The 20,837-nt window shown below is 42.0% G+C and overlaps 1 protein-coding gene across 17 annotated transcripts in view; it reads right to left on the bottom strand.

Annotated features, from left to right (window-relative positions):
- The window catches only part of LOC116770020 (histone deacetylase 4), a 37,300-nt gene that overhangs the window by 989 nt on the left and 15,474 nt on the right, over nt 1–20,837 (bottom strand). For 4 of the 17 annotated variants that reach the window (XM_032661345.2, XM_061527885.1, XM_032661346.2 and 1 more), the window contains 12 exons: nt 7,660–7,766; nt 5,383–5,454; nt 4,210–4,317; nt 3,222–3,395; nt 3,067–3,137; nt 2,823–2,977; nt 2,412–2,516; nt 1,702–2,308; nt 1,135–1,497; nt 913–1,051; nt 273–839; nt 3–193 (listed from right to left, as the gene is read on the bottom strand). In XM_032661345.2, coding sequence (XP_032517236.1) covers nt 3–193; nt 273–839; nt 913–1,051; nt 1,135–1,497; nt 1,702–2,308; nt 2,412–2,516; nt 2,823–2,977; nt 3,067–3,137; nt 3,222–3,395; nt 4,210–4,317; nt 5,383–5,454; nt 7,660–7,766 — 2,659 coding nt within the window. Of the gene's footprint in view, nt 1–2; nt 194–272; nt 840–912; nt 1,052–1,134; nt 1,498–1,701; nt 2,309–2,411; nt 2,517–2,822; nt 2,978–3,066; nt 3,138–3,221; nt 3,396–4,209; nt 4,318–4,406; nt 5,352–5,382; nt 5,455–7,659; nt 7,767–7,857; nt 9,519–10,623; nt 11,221–20,837 lie in introns of those variants that run through there. The other 13 variants (XM_032661350.2, XM_061527888.1, XM_061527891.1 and 10 more) reach the window with 11 other exon arrangements.

Below are 20,837 nucleotides of genomic sequence, written 5' to 3' on the forward strand. Positions count from 1 at the left end.
ACTCGAGGGCCAGCGGCTGGGTCTGCGGCGGCGGCGGCGGCGCCAGCGAGCGGTGCGCGTGCTGCATGGACAGCGTCGCCATGGCAGCCGCGGTGTCGTCGTCCCGCTGAGCGTGCGCTCGACCACGCCGAGCCAGCGCGCTCGGGCCCGCCTCCAGGGCCGACACGCCGATCAATGAACTGTACCGCTTCAACTGTGGACAGAGAGAGTGGCCGTCAGCGATCGGCTTCCTACAGGAGGGATCGTCCGAGGTCGCTCCGGGTTGCACTCACCACGGGCCAGTGTGGAGATTGCGCCGCGAGAGCCGTCCGAAGAGCAGCCTGAGCGTGGGGCGCGGGGGCTCGGGCCAACTCGGACAGTGAGGGCGCGGCGAGGCGTTCGCCCAACAGCGCCCGCACGCACTCCTGTGCACAGTCGCACATGGCGGCCAGGTCGTAGCCGCCCTCCAGTGACAGCACGACCTTGCCGCCTGCCAACGACATGAGCTCGCGCGTCATGTGAGCGAAGCAGGCCGCCGAGACGTTGTAGCCGCCCATGGGCGCCGGGTGGCCGGCGGCCGCATCGAAGCCGCACGACACGAGCACCAGTTCGGGGTCGTACTCCTTGGCGATGGGCATCACGACGGTGCGGAAGGCGGCCAAGTACTCCGCATCGGCCAGGGGCGGTGACCCGGGCCAGGCCACGTTCACGGTGTACCCCAGCCCGGGCCCGGCGCCGCACTCGCTGGCCGCACCCGTGCCCGGGAAGAAGTTGCCGTCGTCGTGTCGGTGGAGGGAGATATACAGCACGTGAGGGTCCTCGTAGAAGATCTGCTGCGTGCCGTTACCGTGATGGACGTCCTGGACATGGAGACATTCATCGTCGAGTCGAAGGTCAAACTCATTCAATACACGAACACTCCGCCGTACTCACCCAGTCCACTATGAGTATCCTTTGGAGGCCGAGCCGCGTGTGCAAGATGCGGGCGGCGATTGCCACGTTGTTGAAAAAGCAGAAGCCCATCGCCTGGTTGGGCTCGGCGTGGTGACCCGGAGGACGAACTATCGCGAAACTGTGGACAGAGTGTGTCGGTCAGATGTGTCGGGGGTTGGGGGTAGTGGAGGCAGGCGGAGCTTGAGCGTTCGCTGGCCCTACCCGTTCCTGAGCTCGTTGGTGGCGGTCCGTGTGGCGAGGTCTATGAGCGCTCCGGCGGCGAGTCTCGCGGCGGGCGGCGTGTGAGCGTCGCTGAAGGCGGTGTCGGCATCTACCCCCAGACCGCCACAGGCGAGCCTGACGAGCCGCACCGCCCGCCCGTCCCCGGCGCCCGGGCGACCTCGTCCTGCCCACGCCGCGACGTGCGCCTCCCCGTGCACCGACTGTAGCTCTTCGAGCGTGGCCTTGCGGGCGCGCGTCCTCTCAGTTCGCGCCGCCAAACCCGTCTCGCACAGTCGTGCCCACACCGACTGCAGCCGGCCGCCGTGCTCGGGGTGCGTGGGCGCATGGGCGCCGCAGGCGCATCTATATCGATCAAGGAATATTAGAATCGCTCCCTGACTTTGTCTTAACTTAATATGCCATAAATCTAAACTTTTAAGGATATGTTACAAGTACATTCACTGTCACAGATATTTTGCAAGCCAATATTTTTTTAGTGAAAACAAAATAGTGATGAAAAAAATTTACGCAAATAAAATATAAAAGCGATGTACACATAAAAGTTACCCATGTTTAAGCATGAGCGCGTCGTATGCGAGGCCGGTGGCGGGAGGGCGAGCGCCCACTAGCGGGGAGCTGAGCGCGCGGGCTAGCGGAGCGGCGCCGAGAGCTGGGCCGGGGGCGGGCGGAGCGCTCGGGGAGGGCGGGCGTCGAGACGTCAGGTCTATGACCTCGCCCTCCTCCTCCCGCAACTGAGCCGCGGCCGCATCGTGTGCCCGCGTCAGCACCGTCTTACGGATCTGGTCTCTCAGGTAGTGATGCGCGGAAGGCGGGTGAGGGTGGGTGTGAGGAGTCAACGCGGGGTCACCCAGCGGCAGGGGCGCCGAGTGTGTCCGCCCGAGCGGTCGCTTGGCGAGACGAGCGCCGAGGGCGGCCGCACCGCTGTAGGCCTCCGCCTCGGACACGGGCGGTAGGACGGCGGGGGGCACCTGGCCGACGTGGGGGGCGTGTGCGGGCGGCACGTGACGAGGAGCGGCGTGCGGTCGCCCTAGCGAGATGTTGGGTAGAGAGGGCGACGAAAAGAGAAGCTCGTTGGCGCGGCCCTCCTCCTCCTCGCGGATGGGCGCCGCTAGCGAGCCGGGCGGGGAGCCGCGGGGGGAGCCGCCCTCGCAATCTGAAACACCGAAGTGGCTCATGTAGTGGTCAGATGCGTGGAGCCGCGTGTTTATTGTCGAGCATGTATCGTTAGAAGCGAGCGAGTCGTAGTGTCTACTCACTGCGATGCTTGATGCGGGTCTTGAGAGGTCGCCTGGCGAGCGGGGAGGCCCGCCGCTCGATGACGCGCGCCTTCAGCCTCACCTTCAGCATGTTGGGCTCCGAGGCTGTACACGCGCATGCGGTTAGTCTACGCTACTGGACGCGCTCGTCCCGTCGCCGAGTGAGCGTTGTTATTGGGAACACACCGGTTATATAAAACACAACACATCCGAAGACGAAACACATCATCGACCATGCGGCACCGGCTCGAGCGATTCATTCTGACATTTTGTCTAGTGGTACTCGGGACCTGCCGTTAGTCCTTAATGCGATCGAAATAATTCATAAAAAAAGTCACACAACGACAGTACAGGCATGTTAGAGCACTCGACATGTATAGTTCAATCCATGGAGTCGTTCGTCGGCCGTACCTGTCTTCCGGAGCGGGAAGTCGGCTGGCGAAGGTTGCGGGGCTGCAGCGTTGGGGGCTAGGGGAAGAGGCGCCGCCGTCAGACGGTAGGGGTGCACGCCGGCCACCGCACTGGTCGAAGTGATCGACTCGCCGGACGAAGACTTCACTATACCCCTGGAAAGTAGAGGACATGAAGTTAAATATTTTCCCTCGAAGGGTTTAATTACAGTTTCGGACGTCTGGTTAAGTTATCTGTATTTTACCAGTTCCTGTAAGGCGACCCGGGCACGGTGCCGTTGGCGCTAGCGGCTGCTTGTTTTTTCTTTAGGAACTCCTGAAAACCAAAGGAAAATGTTAACCGTCTCCCTCCACCAACTCCCCTCGATCAGACACTACTGTCCGTGCATCTTCGACCGACCTGTAACTTCTGCTTGACCTGTGTGGAGGCGTTGGCGCTGTGCTCGTGCTTGTCCTTTTTCCTCATGAGCTCGACGCGGTCCCTCTCGTGTCTCTCCCTGGCCTCCCGCGCCTCCCTCGCCTCCCTGGCCTCCCTCAGCGCCGCCTCCTCCATCGCCTTCTGCTGCTCCCACAACTGTTAGTCACACCCGGAGTCAGCTTGAAGCTAACTTACAGACGACGGAGCATCAGACACACGATCCGATGGACAACATTATATATTTGACGAAACGATTTTTTTTGCTAATGCTGGTAACAACACACTGGCAATCTTAGAGATGAATCATCACGACCGGTGTCCACCTTCATTCACCACTAAGACGATACTCGCAGAGTACATATTTTATACTTATTAATGAGTACAAATAGTATTTGTAGTAACGGAAACGAATATGGAATAGTTCATATTACAATGGACTATAGAGATGATGAATATTGAGTAAAAGAAACAAACATACAAAATACAACTCCATAGATTATAATGAGCAGCTAGAAGCTGTGACATTCGTAATGAGAGTGACCGTTCACTTCCTGTGTCCAAGACGGGGTACATTTTCTCATCTGTTAATTGGGGTCAGCTTGGGTTAATACGTGACACATCCGAGTGATGTAATTGATATCGACCAGAGCCATTCATGGCTAAATATAGAACAACCACCCGCCACCGTCACAAACACAAAGTGAGAATATGAAGAGAGAGGGAAAGAGACAGAGAGAAAGAGAGGACCAAACAGAGGAGCCAAGGAATATGAGTGATGTCATCAACATTTTCAAAACGTTTCGATGGATGCGTTAACCACGAGAAATATTGATTTAAATGTCAAGGACATCGACTGAGACGAAAATTATAACCGTGATGATTACTTCGATTAATAAATAAATCCCTTTATTTATATCTAATGAGCATTCTGGCGACCTATCTCTGTTAAAGACGTTTTCTTTCAAATTACCTTTAGGTGATGTCTGATCTGTTGCTCGTGCTGTTCGGCAAGCTGTTGCCGTTGCTGCTGGAAGTGCTGCAACAAGATTTCTTGCTGCAGCTGCTGCTGCTTTTTCAGCTGAAAAGGAATTCGCATCAACTATAATAATACTGTTGGTTTGAATCCATCTTCTGTATTAGTATCAACAAATAAAAGAATCAAATGACCTAAGTTACGGTCTATTCGTATGGCACGTTTGTGTGTCACTTCCTAGACGCTGTTCTCATGATGGATGGCATCACGAGTGTCATCGCCAAGTCGATCAAGGTCATCAGATTGGTAATACAACTTTAGTATAAAAACATTCGCTCATTAACATACACAATTTACATTTTAGATATGTTTCCCGTTATTGCGGGACATACCATAGAGCGGACGCGTATTTCTAAATTACAGATAATTTTTTGTAAAAGTCTTTGCGTTCTTTCAATCTTTCCGAAAAAAAAGGAATATATTTTAACTATTATTATATTAGACGTTAGTAACATCGAACACAAAAAACAGTGAATAAATTAAAAATATATACACACATACATAATATACATATATTCCGTAAAATACAACAAAAAACACAATCACTGGAAGTGTCCAGAATGGAATCGAACGTGTCGCAGCCAACAACAAACGGGTGAACTGTAATAAGTTCGGAAAGTATTCTCAAATACCAAATATACAAGACATAATATAACCGGCGGCAACCAGACTTATTATGAACAATGAACTGATGCATCAGGGAACCGGCGCTCGAAGCAGTGTGTGACATCGGTTCTAAGTACTGCTTGTTACTGAGCACTGTCGTGGCCCCAGTAAACAAACAATACTACACATTGTAACACACAACATCGCCGACATGCGTGTACATGTGCATACATATATCGGAGTATAAATAGGTAATATATGATAACACATGTTACTTATGCAACGGTATTTGTAATTAACGACGGACATTGACGTCAACCGGGAGTTATTTTAATGTGTAAAGAATTATAAAATCATTGAAGTTTAAATTATTTATAATCGAATCGTTTACGCCAATGGCGCCCGATGACCAGACGCACGTCCAGCCACCGAGGGATGCGAGTTGTTGTGGAATGAGACACGGTCGTCCGCGGACACTTACACTGGTACAATCAAACGACTCACTTGCAGCAGGAAATTATTTTCTAATGTTTGTTTCGCTCTCTCCGCTATATGGTTCGTTCTCGGCCTCTGAGTCTGACAAGGAGAGGAAACAGTTGTACAATAAGGTGGCCGCCACAAGCCTCGGAGTCGTACGGACCGTGGACATATCGAGTGGAGGGAGATTCGATATTTTTATATATTTGGTAATCGCAATGCGACGTCGGGTCGCTGGCTCCGCTTATTTATGTATTAGCAGATATTATTTTGGTATAATGGCAAAAAGAAATGGATTGGGTCGGAATGCGCGCGCGACGGGAATAGCTCGGAGACGAATGTTCAGCGAGCGAGTGGGGGGAGGGAGAGCGTCTCGGACCATTGTCAACAGCGATGGTGGTCATAGTGAGGCCGCCATTCGTACTTGTTAAATGTATTGATAATGTGAATGATCATGTTCTCCCATGCTATAGGACTAAATCGTTTTGTGGTGAATATTTTTATTTCTTATCAGGGACTACCGAGTTTGTATGACGCGACCAACTCGCATGTAACCACACGCTTGTTCAAGTGTAATGGTCTTTAAAGATTCCGTTGTTGTTCAAAACATTACCGGTTATCATATAGATAGACTTCTACTCATAAAGATACGATATTTGTTGGAATTCTTCCAAAAAATTAAATTATGGAGACGCAACGTTGAATTACGAGTGTATATTTTTTGTTTGTGTCCGGATGGGGCCGCTGTCAATACACGGTGCCGTCAGGTTAGACTGTATACTCGTACATCGCCAGCGTCAGCGAGACAGCGTAATTGATTTCATTGAACAGCACGAAGCGGCCGATGTATTTTCGCACCGGATATTCGATCCTATCAGCGGGGAACGATAATGGAGGAATGTTTTCGAATCCGCAATATGCGAGTTATATTTACGGAGTCCGGATCGACACGCCCGCTAAAATTAACATCGGATTACATGGACGGGTGTAAATATAGTGTTCGGACGGAGGGACGGAGGGACGGACGAGCGAACCACTCTTTATATACGTGCATTGTTATTAATAACACGCTGGGGAATTTTTAAAAATAATACGACCGTTTTAAAACGACGCGGCGACGAGAGACAGACGGCATCGCGAAAAGGTCACGGGAAATACTGCGGTGACGTTGGACGCGGCCAGCATGGAGCTGACGGCATCATCCGCATGGGACTAGCTCCATCTTCACCCACCGCCGCATGTGCACGGAGCTGGGTCGCGAATCACATCTACCCACACTTCATTGTTGTCAGTCAATATTTACTAACAGGCAACATATATCCTTCTGTTTTTTTACTTTGTTTTTGTTAGGAATTGTATCTCTTAGTCTTAGTAGTGCCTTTATTGTAATAGTATTGTAATATTAAAAAGCTTTAATTATCGGTTTTTCTATTAGATTTACAATATGATTTTTCATTTTAGCCGAAGTTTCAGTTACTTTACATGGAAGGTACCACGTTACACTTTATAAATGAGCGTAGCATATCCGAAGATCATAGTTTAATCTGAATGTGAACTCGAGGAAGTCTCAGACATTATTACATATCAATATTCTTCGTAAATAAAAACTTGTAAAATAAGAAAAACATTGTTGACAAAGAGACTAAATTGATGTTGTTGTTGATTTATTTCCACTAGCTGTTTTCCACAACAAACCGTACATCGCCATATAGGAAAAGCTTCTATATATATAAAGCCATGTTATTTATAAGGCGGTGGGTGCAGAGAAACACCGAATATGGATTATAATTAGAACGGGCGACCTTCAAGTATCTACGTTTTAACCCGCACGAGGAAAAACACATACATCTGACTTAACACATTTAAAACGCACACATAACTAATGTTTATATATTATGATTATAATTTATGTGTGTAACATTTTTTAATAACTTGTTTAAAACCACCACAAATATCGTATTTTTAGGAGCTCTCTGATGTCTAAAAATATGTTAGAAATGCTTTTCTTTGCTACGGTCGTTCTCTATATGCGGGAGTTCAGGTTTCTTTAAATAACTCGAGTTAACTGGATCTCCTGCTCTTTATGAAACATCCGAGTTTATTTTCATATCAAAATGTCGAATGTCGAACGCTTCGCTTGAGACGTTTCTTCTTCGACTTATGAAATCATTAAAACATATTACAATGTTTAATATGTCTGGATGCTGGATGGAGCTGGATGGAAGGTGTCGGCGAGGAGGACAAGAGACTCCGGGGATGGTCGCGCGCGCGCTTTTGTGTGTGTGTAATGTGCCGAGGTGGTACCTGCATGATCTGGTGGTGGATGGCGTCGGGCAGGCGGGAGGCGTGCGGCGGCGACGGCGTGTGCTGCGGGGATCCTTCCGCACCGCTCGCACTCTCGTGGGCCATCTCTGGAACCGGACAGAACGTGCTTTTAAGTTATAAGTATCAGAGAATGTTATTTTATGCCAGACTTCGATGGACAGGATTATGTATGCTTACAGGACTTCGATGATAACTCTCGTCCTGGAGGAGTTTGATGGGAGAGATAAACTTATGATCTTGTATTCTACGGTCACTTTAAACTTATCAGGACCAACAACAGTTTTTCATAGTACCATTTAAACTGCCTTATATATTAAACTACGTTCCGGCCCCGGCTTCGCACGCTTTCTTTACAAAAAATATAAAATGGCCTATTTAATTTTGAAAATTTAAGCTTCAGGAATGTCAATTTTAAAAGTTATAAAATGGATATAGTATGTTATCCTTAAGGTATAGACATATACCGCGGATTTTTCTGTAGACCTATATAAGATACACAATTCCACCTTATATTATTTTGTTATATCTCAAAGGCTTTAGGCAGCGTTTTCGTTAAAAGCTCTCAGATGGCTCATGTTTTCCCGAAATTTTTAACAAATATCGTTAATGTACACAAGTAAATACAAAAACTTAACAAATTATATACTAAAACGTTCCCCGAGAGTCACGCTATCGAGTGGTGATAACTGTTTGATAATCGGTGCAGTAGTTTTTCCGTAATAGCGAAAGAGTGTTATTATACATAAATAGTATTTATGGGGGGTGGTCACGGGTAATGCGTCGAAAGTGACCAGATTCCCAAAGTAGGTCAGTCCGGGGCGAACCGGAGAGGGCGGAGGGCTGCGGGGGGCGGAGGGCCATGTTTCTATTTATAGAGTGCTATATTTGGACCGCCTCGGCGCTCCTCGGGACCGTCGTCAAAGACAATCCTTTTGTTTTTATATGGAAATAAAAATGTTATTTTCGAACACAAACAGAACTGGTCGCTGACGTCCACTTTATATAATGACAGAGACCAGTCGACAACCACAACACGTGGATTGACCGGTATCACTGAAACGTTTGTCTTAAAATAGTATTTTTTCATATTTTCTATTTATAGTATATCGACTTATAATTATTCCTCTCTCTACAATATACTGTACGCTAACTGTATTGTATGCTCATGTAAGAGCCAGGACTCCGTAGCGGTCTACAACGTGTCTACGAGATGTTTATCTTTTACAACTACCCTTAGCGTTACAAGTGAAATGTCTCAGTTGTAGTTGTATTTGTGACCCGTTCAACGATCGCTTGTTTTAATAATATATAAATACATCTGTTATGTAAACACATAATATATGTTAAGTTATGTTAATATACCGTCCGGTACCATCGGCCAAGGTACTCCGGGTCCACGGTCTGTTGTCACCTCATCTCATCTTTTTACGCAAAATAAGTGACAATCTTCCTATTATCAGTTTATTGTCCGTCGTATAATGATTAAATTATATTTATTTATATAAGAAATAACGAATCGAAAGTCACAGTCGTCCGAGAGGGGCCTCGTGTTTTAGTAATTGTGTTTCGTTGACTTTCAACAAGAAATTTATTTATTCTTGTTCATAAAACGATAAAAAGTAAATAAGCTAACAACATACAAGGACGGAAGTTTTTCTCGGGGCTCTATCGTACAGGTGATGATTATACAATATTAAAATATATTAACATAATAAGGATATGTTGCATAACTCGGAACCGGTTCCCTCTCCCTTGGAACAATCACCCTGTATCATATTCATCAGGTCATCGTGATAGCAGCGAGGAAACAGCAAAACAAGACGTCCCTCACACCCGAGGGTTATAAAAATAGAAATGTATCGCAACAAGTGAAGGACGCGCCCCGGCCGGGGGGCGGACGGTGGATGGTACCATCGGTTCATAAAGGGATATTAATAGCTCGGCCACGGGACACCGCACCTACAACGTGCTGCTGAAGGAGCGCGGGAAGGAGCGCGGTGCGGAGATTGAAGGGTTGACGTCACCTTTGACAACTACTTAACACGTATTGTTATGTAAAGATAATCATTTATATTGGTTTACGGAATATAAATTATTTATTGTTTAGTACATACGTACAAGACAGTGATGTTAACTACACAAGTAAGTAACCGAAGCCCTCCCCCTCCCCCTCCCCCTCGGTCTCGGAACACTCGCTCCACGACTCTGACGCTGCACTATTTCTGCTGAACGTGTTTATTCACGACCAGCGCCGCTTCTATTTCCAATCTTCTAAATGCAGCGCCGGAAATATGTTTACGATTCTGACTTTTATACTTTTTTTAACAAATAAAACTAATACTTCTGTATGCGTTTTGTCCATTAATATATTTTAAATTAAGAACTATTTAAGAGCATCAATTAAACTACGACAAACATTACATCATATAGATTATAGGTTACATAAAAACAATGACAGTAATGTATTTAATTATTATTATATTTAAAAATAAATTGAACAAGTCGAGGTTATTAATAAAGTGAACTTCATTACTGTATCAACTATATCTGTAGCAGAAGTGAATACAACTTCACCAACGTATATTGTTAACATGTGAATAGCTCTGTTGGTTCGTGAATTGGAACGCGTGAGCGGAAACAAAAATATTGATATCATTGTTACCATATATTCAGAAGAAAAAAGATTTCCCATTGCAACAAAAACATACATTTACGAGGGACACGACAAATTATAAACAAACGTACAATAAACAGGTAACCAATGACGAACACGAAAGAAATTAGTTCAGAGATTGATAACGGAAACAACGAAATGATAGCTGTAGTACAACACGTGTAAGGCGAGGAGTGAGGCATCAGGGCTTTGATAACAGGGCGAGGTAGAGACAACAAAAGCCGGTACTCGTGAGAGACTCCATCCTTCGTGTGTACATCATCACGAACAGGTTTAGTGTAGTTGGTGCTGGTGACGTAGTTGGCTCCGTCGCCAAGTATGCGCGGCTCGTCCGGTGCTAGCGATGGCGCACAGCCGCGGCTCGGGCGACACTAATCATATTCAGTAATCGCGTAATGAATGAAACTCGCCGTGTATCGTCGACCGTTCAATACAAATATGATTTGATTTTCACCCAGCACCATCTCCGCTTCCTCCTGGGGAGGATCGCCTCAGATATTTTTATCTTCTAGGTCACGACGGTTTAATGTGGATGCTTACATATTTAGATATTATCTCCACCGCGATACTAGTATAGATAATTGTTATGTAGGTGGTCTTAGCGTGTTCGCTCACCTAGTCATTAAAGTTTAGAGTTATTAATACAAATGAATACTAAACTATGTAGCTGTAATTAATTTATGAAATGATAAATCAGTTATCTTTTCAAGCATTATTCGATGAGAATATATTTTATTGGACGTTAATGATTTCCGTAAATATGAAAACATAGCTAGTGTTATAGAAGGAGGGCGGGCGGCGAGCGGTAGTCGTGAGTCGTGTGTAAGTAATAACTGCGGAGTCTAGTCCGGCGCTGCGCAGGAGAGTGACTCACGTCTATTATAAGGCGACTATATTTAGATCATAATACAAACACTGGTGTCGAGGGCCGCCTCCTCCTCCTCCTCCTCCTCCGCCACTCTTCAACTCTTTGTCTTCGACAACACTCGTAGTATGTTCGTCCAAGTCGTTTCCTCGTCTCGTATCTCTCCCCTCCCCGCACCGTTCCATTTTATTTATTTCATATTTCAGTCTCAGATAACGTTAGATAACACGTGTCATATCTCTATTTATCTTCGGTGCCGATATAACGGGCTATAAATAAGTGTTACGACAGTGGCGTAGTAATTGTAGGAAAACTTGACGTCTATATCTCGAGTGCCGACTTCTCTACCCTGAACGCTGAGCGTGTTGAGACTGTTCTAAACTCCCCTACTTTTATTATCTATTACACATTTGACACACCATACCATCTCATTATAATTCGCTCTGCGGTCACTGGGTTGTCAAGTCTCTGTTCCTCTCTCTGTCCAGGTTATCGTGTCTTGTGAACCTGTCCGCGTGTCAACCTGCCACCCAGCCACCCTGCCACCCTCGATCCCCCGCGTCGACTCGTTCTATATTCAGCGCATTCCGATCCATTTTATTTTGGTCTCATCCTAATTCTGTCTCCATCTAATGAGCGGTCATCGTAAACATCACGTTATATACACATTTTTCCGTGGTTCCCCTACCTCAATGTTTCTGTCGGTACAATCTTTCCATGTAACGCTGTCTCTTTCAGATGTCACACGTAACTTTTGGTGATTGTTATTATCATAACAGTCTGTCATCATCATCCTTCTCCTCACTCTCGCAACCTTTATGTTTCCATCTCTTTCTCTCCGTATCTCTTTTCTCCAGTTTATTATAGTTCCATTCCCTTGTCTGTCCGTTCTATTCTCGTCCTTCTTTATACGAGGTTCTATTTTGGTTCCGGTTTTGTTTAGTTACCGATCGATTATTTTTTCGTTCCAATATCCCCGCAACTCTTCACACACACAGACACACACACATACTATAATTATTAATCGATCATCTGTCCGTTTATAAGAAATATCGTTTTGCAAATTCCATCCATAACAATTACATTTTTTATGACAAGATTTTATCCGATAATAATATTTTTACTACGGTATTCAACGTTTTAATGACTACAGATAACATTTGCTTATGTTGCGATTGGTATAATACTAATAAGGAAATTAATTTATTATAATGTTATAATAACGCCGCTGACACTGAATCGACGGTTGGTTTAATATTCGTGTATAATAATTATAAAACCTTTGATAAGCCTTGATGAGTCCGAGTCTAATAATAAAGTGTTGAGTGTACTTAGATGATATCGAGGCGTCACGGACGCAATACAAGATGTGGAAGATATTGCAATAAACCTATAGCCTCAACATTATCTATAGAATATAGCAATGACAGAGGCACCTAGGTGGGTTGGTACAGGCACCAGATACCTTTGCATAATATGCTTAAATAAATATATCATTCCCTCTTCAAACTATTGACCGTACTTGCATGAAAGAGTTGTTTATTGTATATTTTTGGGTGCTATAATTCAAACTACTTTATAAAACGTAACATATTATTATCATTAAGTACGAGCTTTTATCATATTCGTCAACGGCGGAAATTTCAGCGTTTCTCATTCATAAAGGTACACATACAACACTTATGAATGAACAAACTACATACTGTCAGTATGTTCATTATTCAGTCGCTCGATGGTTACTCGTGCTGGGGATACAGGTGATGTTTGCTGAACAAACGGACAAACGCAAATGTTTGAACAAACGGACACACGCAGCCACAAACCTCGGACAAGTCATTCCTGGTTACCGAGCACGTTCACATTCTACACTCACGGTTGTCCATGGATCACATTGTTTGATTATTATATAAGATTGTACATATATAAACTACTTTATGTTCGGCTGCCGTTAAGTGTTCGCTATTCGTGATTTGTATTGTATTGAAACCTGATCAAATTTAATAAAACAGAGATTAACAACATTTTCATGTCAAGATATATTTAGTATTCATACTGAGAAAGTCATTAGAACTTACGTCTTAAAGTCATATGTTAGTCTCTTTAGAATTTTATCATATTGCGAATTTCAGAACGACGGAATAACAGACAGACAGGAAGAATTATATAAATTTTGTAAAGTCTTGTTATCATATTAACAATCCGGCAGTTGAGAAAACAAAGTTATTTTAAAATACGAACATATTTTTATCTGTTAAAGCGAGGACCTTGGCGGAACATGGACGGTTCATTCGGTTCAGGAAGCGCCTGTTCCTATAATAGATTTGGCAGTGCTGATCACCACTCGAGATGAGATCGGCCGCTGGACACTTTGACTTTCATCACTAACAACAAAGCTCTCAAAAGAATTTACTATTTTATATCAAAAAACTTAAAAACCGTCGTAAATAAAGCAATGTTTACTTCCAATTATTTATTTATAATGTTTATTATGAATATAATACAAACATGTATGTGAAATAGATGTTTGTTGCCTTTTCACCCCAAACTACTAAACGGATTTTGATAAAACTTTAGAATACTGTATGTTCAACATCAGAATCAGACGAAGCAAATACAACACAATTCACGGTGTACTCGAGATGTATCAGTCGGCCGGTTACCACGCCTTTTGTTTTAACACACTATAGTTAGTTGTCTGAGACTAAATAAGAAGTCCACGCGGACGAAGTCGCGGACAAAAACTATTATTATTTTATATTTAAAGTTTCCTATATCTCCCCTCCCTCTCCTCGCCGTCCCGCCACATCTGCTACTATTTCGGTAAGTCCAATATATTTCCGCGTGTGTTTTCTCCAAGCTATTTCTAATTCTCTCAATCGGCGTCCTTCTAATAAATCTCTTAATGAGTTATTAATTCTTCGTGTTCAATTTTCGGTTCAGTAATTATGTACGTTTACATTTAGAAGTCGTGGTGTAATAGACATCAGTATTATAACAACACGTTTGACCAACAACCAGTTCATTATGTCTGAGAGCAATAATTTGTTTTGGGCCAATGTAGGTGTGGAGACCTTGACATTGACGTGGGCCGTGGGACCGGCATCAACTTTTCTTCAGAGGGATATAAGCCAAGTTCATATGTGTCGGTTTTGAGTCGAGGGTGTAAATAGTATGCTTCATCTGCCACGTAGACCGTGACCAGTGGTAGGCAGCGTGGCTCTGAACGTATCTGACGCGGGTTGTCAATGTTCCATTGCAAACATTGAGTTCTATTCAAAAGCAGTGTAAAATTAGTAAGGACCGACAAAATATCCAATGTGGACCTTCTGTTAGAACAGAAAATATACAAAGTAGGTTTATTGTTGGTTTATATAATCTAAGATAAATATTAGTTGACGGTGCATTATTGCAAGTGTCCAGCTCGGAGCCGACGCTGATAACACTTCCGGCGAGGTCGTCAACCTTCCGCCTGTGTTATCGGTCAGCTGGCGTGACTCTGTGACCCTCAGGCGGAGACCAGCACTCGTCTGTATCATCACTCACCTTAGTCACGAAATACATTCATAAACTTGGTCCCCGTCCCAGAGAAAGACGGAATCGGCATAGCGATGTTTACTATAGCTATTAATTTATAAGTCAATAAACAAAATTTACATAATATCACGCCGTTCTGGTTACACTGACCTTTTAATAATAAAATTAATTAATTAAAATGAATAGCTGTCGTTGCTCGTCAAACATTTAATATAACCGTTCTCTTTAAATGCAACACTTACTCGGGAACATTAAATATTTTGATTTAACTATTAATTGTCTCGCTGGGCAGGTGTTATAAGCAGGCACATTAACACGGCCAATGTTCAGTTACTATCAAGCAATTATTTTGACAAGGAAAATCGTTATTGTGTAACACTTTACAGTTTTCCCGTTCGGAAATAGACTAATCAAAGTTTATATTAATAAGATTGTTATTCAAACTATTTATAGTAGCCTGTTGTTTCCTCTCGTGTTATTTTCAGTGTCGCTTGTTACTTTACGATCGTTTGTACAGGTTTCCTCTTCCATAACAAAATGACCTCCCACTTTGTATTAACACTCGCTAATCGTACTTCGATATTATTTATATATTACATGTTTCGTCACCTTATTACCTCCGTGTCATATTTCAATCACAATGACACTCGGATCGTTCGACGTTCGTGACAGTAGTAAGTCTCGTTATATGCGCTAATTAAAATTGTATAATATAGAAGCTAGTTATTTTAGTCTTTTGGCTCGTCGCTGACAGTCCATCAATCAGCCTGCGGGATGTTACGACAGCAGCCACAGATACCAGCAGCTGTATTATGATGTCTTCATCGTCACTATTGACTTTCCCTCATAGGAATGATGGTCTTCGTGTTCTCAGAGCCTCGCCTGTTGCCCATCAAACCAGCTTTATTGCCAGTGATGAATTCTAAGCAAGTCTTTCATCCTCATTGCCAACTAATTATCGAGTTGGAACGTGCATATAATTAATAATAGTAACGTTGATAACATTGGAAGCGACCCATTCAAACATTAGTTTTGACATTTTATTATTGTAAGTGTCGTGTGTGAATGTTGCGATACGTTTAAAGTGGACAAACTGGAGCAGGGCGAGACGTGGCAATGATCGTGGAACACGGAGACGACACGACTCGTGTAAGGTCAACCTGATGATATGTTATAAACATACTAACGAAATAGACTATACCAACTATAAGCCTGGTACTATTTACGGAATGCATTTGTACCTAAATACGTCATGATAGGAATAATTTCAAATATAACTAGATATCTTCAATAAGTAAGACATTTCATAATTAATAATTCCTACCTTTCATAATTCCTTGAAATATCAACCATGTAACGAGAAGCGAAAAGTTAATTCCTTGCTGTGTAGAAAATTAAAAGAGATGAAAATAATAAGACAGAAGCCATCGAGTTTAGTGCGCAGTTGAAGGAGTCTTTAGATTGAATCGAGCAGTGAGACGTTAAATATTGAAATAGTAATAAACGATACTGTTAGTTGAACGTAGAGAGTATTGTGTGTGGCAGACACTTGGACGCTTGAGGTAACGCTCCAAACATGTTAAGATAAAGACGATATTGTGCAATGACGTCTGGGCCAAATAAAGAAAGGTCCTTAGACGAATAAGTATTTATGTAATGACGTCTAAGACTTTAGCAAATATTCATTTAAATGAAACTAATATTTTTCGGATTATACTACGCGTATTTTATTATTTTAAAAATTACATACCCCCAACGTTTCGGTTACTTTGCAGCAACTTTGATCAGGGGCAGACGAGATGTACCAAAAACATTAATATGTTTAAAATATTAATAGTTTCATTTAAAAAATATTATTAGTTTCATTTAAGTTTTCATGTGTTCGAGGGGCGGGTTGTGGATATCTTCACATACTTTTAGTTAGCTATTAAAGTGTTTAGTCATGTTGATAATTAGAAGGGTGTAGGAGTAGGAGACCGCTGGCTGACTAACACTTATATTGGTTTTCATACGTTTTGAAAATTTGTATCTTAATAAAGTTAAAGAATATTGATATATATAGAAATATAAATGAATTATTTATATTATTGAATCCAAAAAGCGTCGTGTGAACCGCTCTCTGGCGCGCGTCCAATTAGGTGCGAGGAACATATAGTTTGTCCATATCTAATAATAAACGGGCGAGCTGTCCGTTTATAGAATAACCAGAATAGTAGCCGGCGGATACACTGTTTATAGATGGTACTTTATACGTACGTACATACATCGACGGTCTAAAAGCGAGCCGCAACCCGCGACCCGCCGGCCGCGACATGACCTTACCCAAATAGACTTCTCTCAGTCCGACGATTTAACGTACTAATCGGAGTTTGCATCATTAGATATAACTACATAACACCCCGTTACAAGTGTGTCGTGGATGTAGTGTGCGTCACTTCCGACATCAACCGCCCTTTACACATTTCCGTTCGATTTTCGAGAAATCATACGATAATATATCCGAAAAAAATGATAACACATCCAACTAGACTGATCTGGTTTACTTTATTCGTTTTCATAGTGAGTAATAAGTTTAAGTATCACTCGACTTAGTAGTTAGTCGAGTGAACTTAAACTAGTTAGATGTCTAGTTAGACAGCCTGTATAGGATAAGAGGAGTGGCCCAGGTTGGTGGAAGCCGCTGATGGCCATTACATATTAATATTTAATACTCCAGTAACATTGTCTCAGTCTGGAGTCATCCATTCATTTGGCTCAAAGTATAACTATATACTTCAATGTTCAGACGGACTCTTTCCTTTTTTGGAATATATAACAAAAATATCATCGTCGGTAGACAATCGTCTCTAACTGCGCGTGATAGGTAAATTATATTTAATAAGATGTATATAAACTCAGTAGTGTCCTGATTAAATGTTAAATAATTTAATTTTCAATGTCATACTATTATTCATAAGATAATAATGTATATAATGCTACACTTGTATAATATAGCATACGTATAATGTGTAATAAGGAAACGTTACGTCACCTAGTAAGGTTTAGTGCACACGTAACTCTATTAATAACATATGTATAATAGTTATAAAGATGTCATTCCTTCAAGTATTTATGTCTCGACTCTTAGCCCCTATATGAGCATGTTTATTGTAAACGACGACAAACCTCTTTCCTAATTCACGATATTGACGGACATCGATTCCTAATAAGTCACAAGCCCGCCGACCGTGTCTCAGCCCTCAGGTCATGTGAGCCCCGCTGATGAACACGCTGACATCAAAATATACGAGAGACTTCAATATCGATGTCATATATCGAAGGTTACAAAGAAATAGTTATAAAACATCAACTTCATGGAAAGATCTCGAAGTACGGAGAATAAAACAAAGATGGAATCTTAATTAAATTTATAAAAGACATCGTATCCGGAACTTTCTTTTTTGGCTTAATTTGAGTTATTTCAACATGTTTATTCGTTTGGTTCAAATTAAAACTAGGTGAGAACAGAGAAGTTATGCGTTTTTTATTTCTATCAACATATTCATTGTTTATATCTTACTTTTGTATTTTCTACATTAGAAGTGGTGCGAATCATTTTAACCAATCAATAAAAGTCAAAACCATGTACAAATAACATGTATAACTAATCCCAACATATAAAATTGTTTTAAATTTGACGTCACCAAAAATATTTCATATTGTAGAGGCGTTTAATCATATCTTTAAATAGCCATTTGGAAAATTATATTTTGTTGTGAAATAAGAGGAAAAATGTATGCATCGCGAGCGGGCTGCGCCGAGAGCCTCCGACCAGCGCTGCTCTCGGAGCATTAAATCATTACACAAGTCTATATCGTAATGCATTAAACCAAAATCCAAAAAACATTTCAATGAGTCGTGTTGGTGAAAACGAGGTCACAGCCGCCATCTTTTTTTTATAAATCAAGTTTTGCGCAACTCCTTTTCAAAAGTGGTTATTTTTGGCTGTCGTTTTTTACTTTTACTTTTACCGAAACTCGAAATGTTTAAGGTTATAAATGTACATTCAAAAAGCGACCATGATACGTTATAAAAAAATTATAACACAACCAAAAATACTTCTAGAACATTAAAACGGCTCCTAGGTCGTATGTTTAAAAATAAATAATGAAGACTTTAAATATATTCAAAATATAAATAAAGTATATACATATAGAATCGCCTTCACGAAATTATATTAGTTATTAAAATAAAAAGAGCGGTTTTCCAGCTCCAGTATATTCTAACTGGCGAACATGAACCAGCTCCGCACATATTATACCCTTAAATAAAGTCATTATTCAAATGGGATGATCAACATCTATGGAATTCAAACCACAAATTAATTTTCGATATTCCGTTTTGACTTAACATTTTGAAAATCGTCGGCGAAAAATAGATTCAAAATCATCAAATTGGTGATTTGAATTTCAAATAAAGTTAATTAATTTTTTTATTTAAATAAAAAAAAACCATAGAGTATCTTTGTGTGTATTTTCATCAGTCGTCGTTGGTACTAGTGTTTGTTGTCTGTCCGTCGGTCATTATATAATCTCCTGCACCGGGTCTCGTGCCACCATCAGCTCAGGCCACTCCATAGCCCGCTATGGGTTGGCCCTCTCATAGGTTTAAATACACACGTAATATACATTACATATATTGTTACATAGTGTTTATCTTTAAAAATAATACCGTTTACTTTTATACATTTACAACATCCAGAGCGAGCCCAGCTGATGTTAAGCCTGAAAGACGGATTTGAATGAATGATGTACAGTATTCAGATACACGGAGAGGAACATCGGCCGGCGTCCGCAGCTTCCCCGGGGGACATTTGGATCGTGAAAAAAAGTTGACATAATAATGAAGAGAAAGAAAGAGCTTCTAAAACTTAATACCACCCGCGTGTAAAGATTTTAACATTAAAGGTTCAATGACACTGTGTTTAGGATGTTCAATGTACTTTCTGACTTATCGGCTGCAATAACTTAGCGGCGTGTTGTTCCGATGCGCCGGTCTATTGGTCCATCTGTCCACCGGTCCACCGTTCCGCTGCAGTTCGCTCTATATTTACTACCGCAGCGACTAGACGTCATAAATTATGATAATGATCTCGCCCTACTCACCTAATTCCGTCATATTGACTTACTATGACAAATTATTATAAGAATTAAACTTAACTATATTTTGGACATTATAATTGTTCAAATTTTGACATCTGATTATAATATATCATAGTATAATTGATTAACTTTGCACGTTCAGTTCGAATAAGGTTTTATCTTAAAGCAGTTTTTGGAACCCTACAAGTCCTCAGGGGATTCTGAAGAAGAAACCCTTGAACTATAATTCCATAGAAACTTTAAACATATAAAAATTAAAGCCACAGAAACGAGCGAATTGTTAACATTTTGCGAATATGGACAAGCATTATAATGTGACGATGTAAGTTACGTTACAGATCGCAGAAAATGGAAAAAATATGAAAAAATTATCAGAGGAGAACAATATACAGAGGAATAAGGGCTTGTCCATAATAGATTCCGTTTATTAATCTATACCATGATTAATGAATGTACAAAAAAGCAGTGAAGTGCGAACACGTGGCAAGACAAAAACAACGTTAAAGATCACGAGATATTTATAACCCAGCTACTAGTGTATATAGCCACGAGTGTATATAAACACAACCTGTTTTATGTTTATTGAAACATTCATATCGTTGAAGCATTAAAAACAAAAGAAAACTATGTAATGTCAGAGGATTGTTATTTATTCAATATATTTATGTGAATGAGGTAATAACGCCGAGTGCTGATGCAACTACTTCTAAATCCGCAACCTCCATCCGGGTACGATGACATTGTTAATGAGAGATCAAACAGATGTTGTGATGTATATCTGTTTGTATTTTAATATTAACATAGTATATGTCATAGACGATGATGGAGAGGATGGAGAGGACGGGTCCATCAGACCGTATCAGTGGACGAGGAGACCGTGGGGATCGACACTTGTTTATAAAAACGAGTTCCCTTATTCGGTTTCGTCAGTTTGTTAGAGGAA

Source organism: Danaus plexippus (assembly GCF_018135715.1).
Source record: "Danaus plexippus chromosome 13 unlocalized genomic scaffold, MEX_DaPlex mxdp_15, whole genome shotgun sequence".
Taxonomy (NCBI): domain Eukaryota; kingdom Metazoa; phylum Arthropoda; class Insecta; order Lepidoptera; family Nymphalidae; genus Danaus; species Danaus plexippus.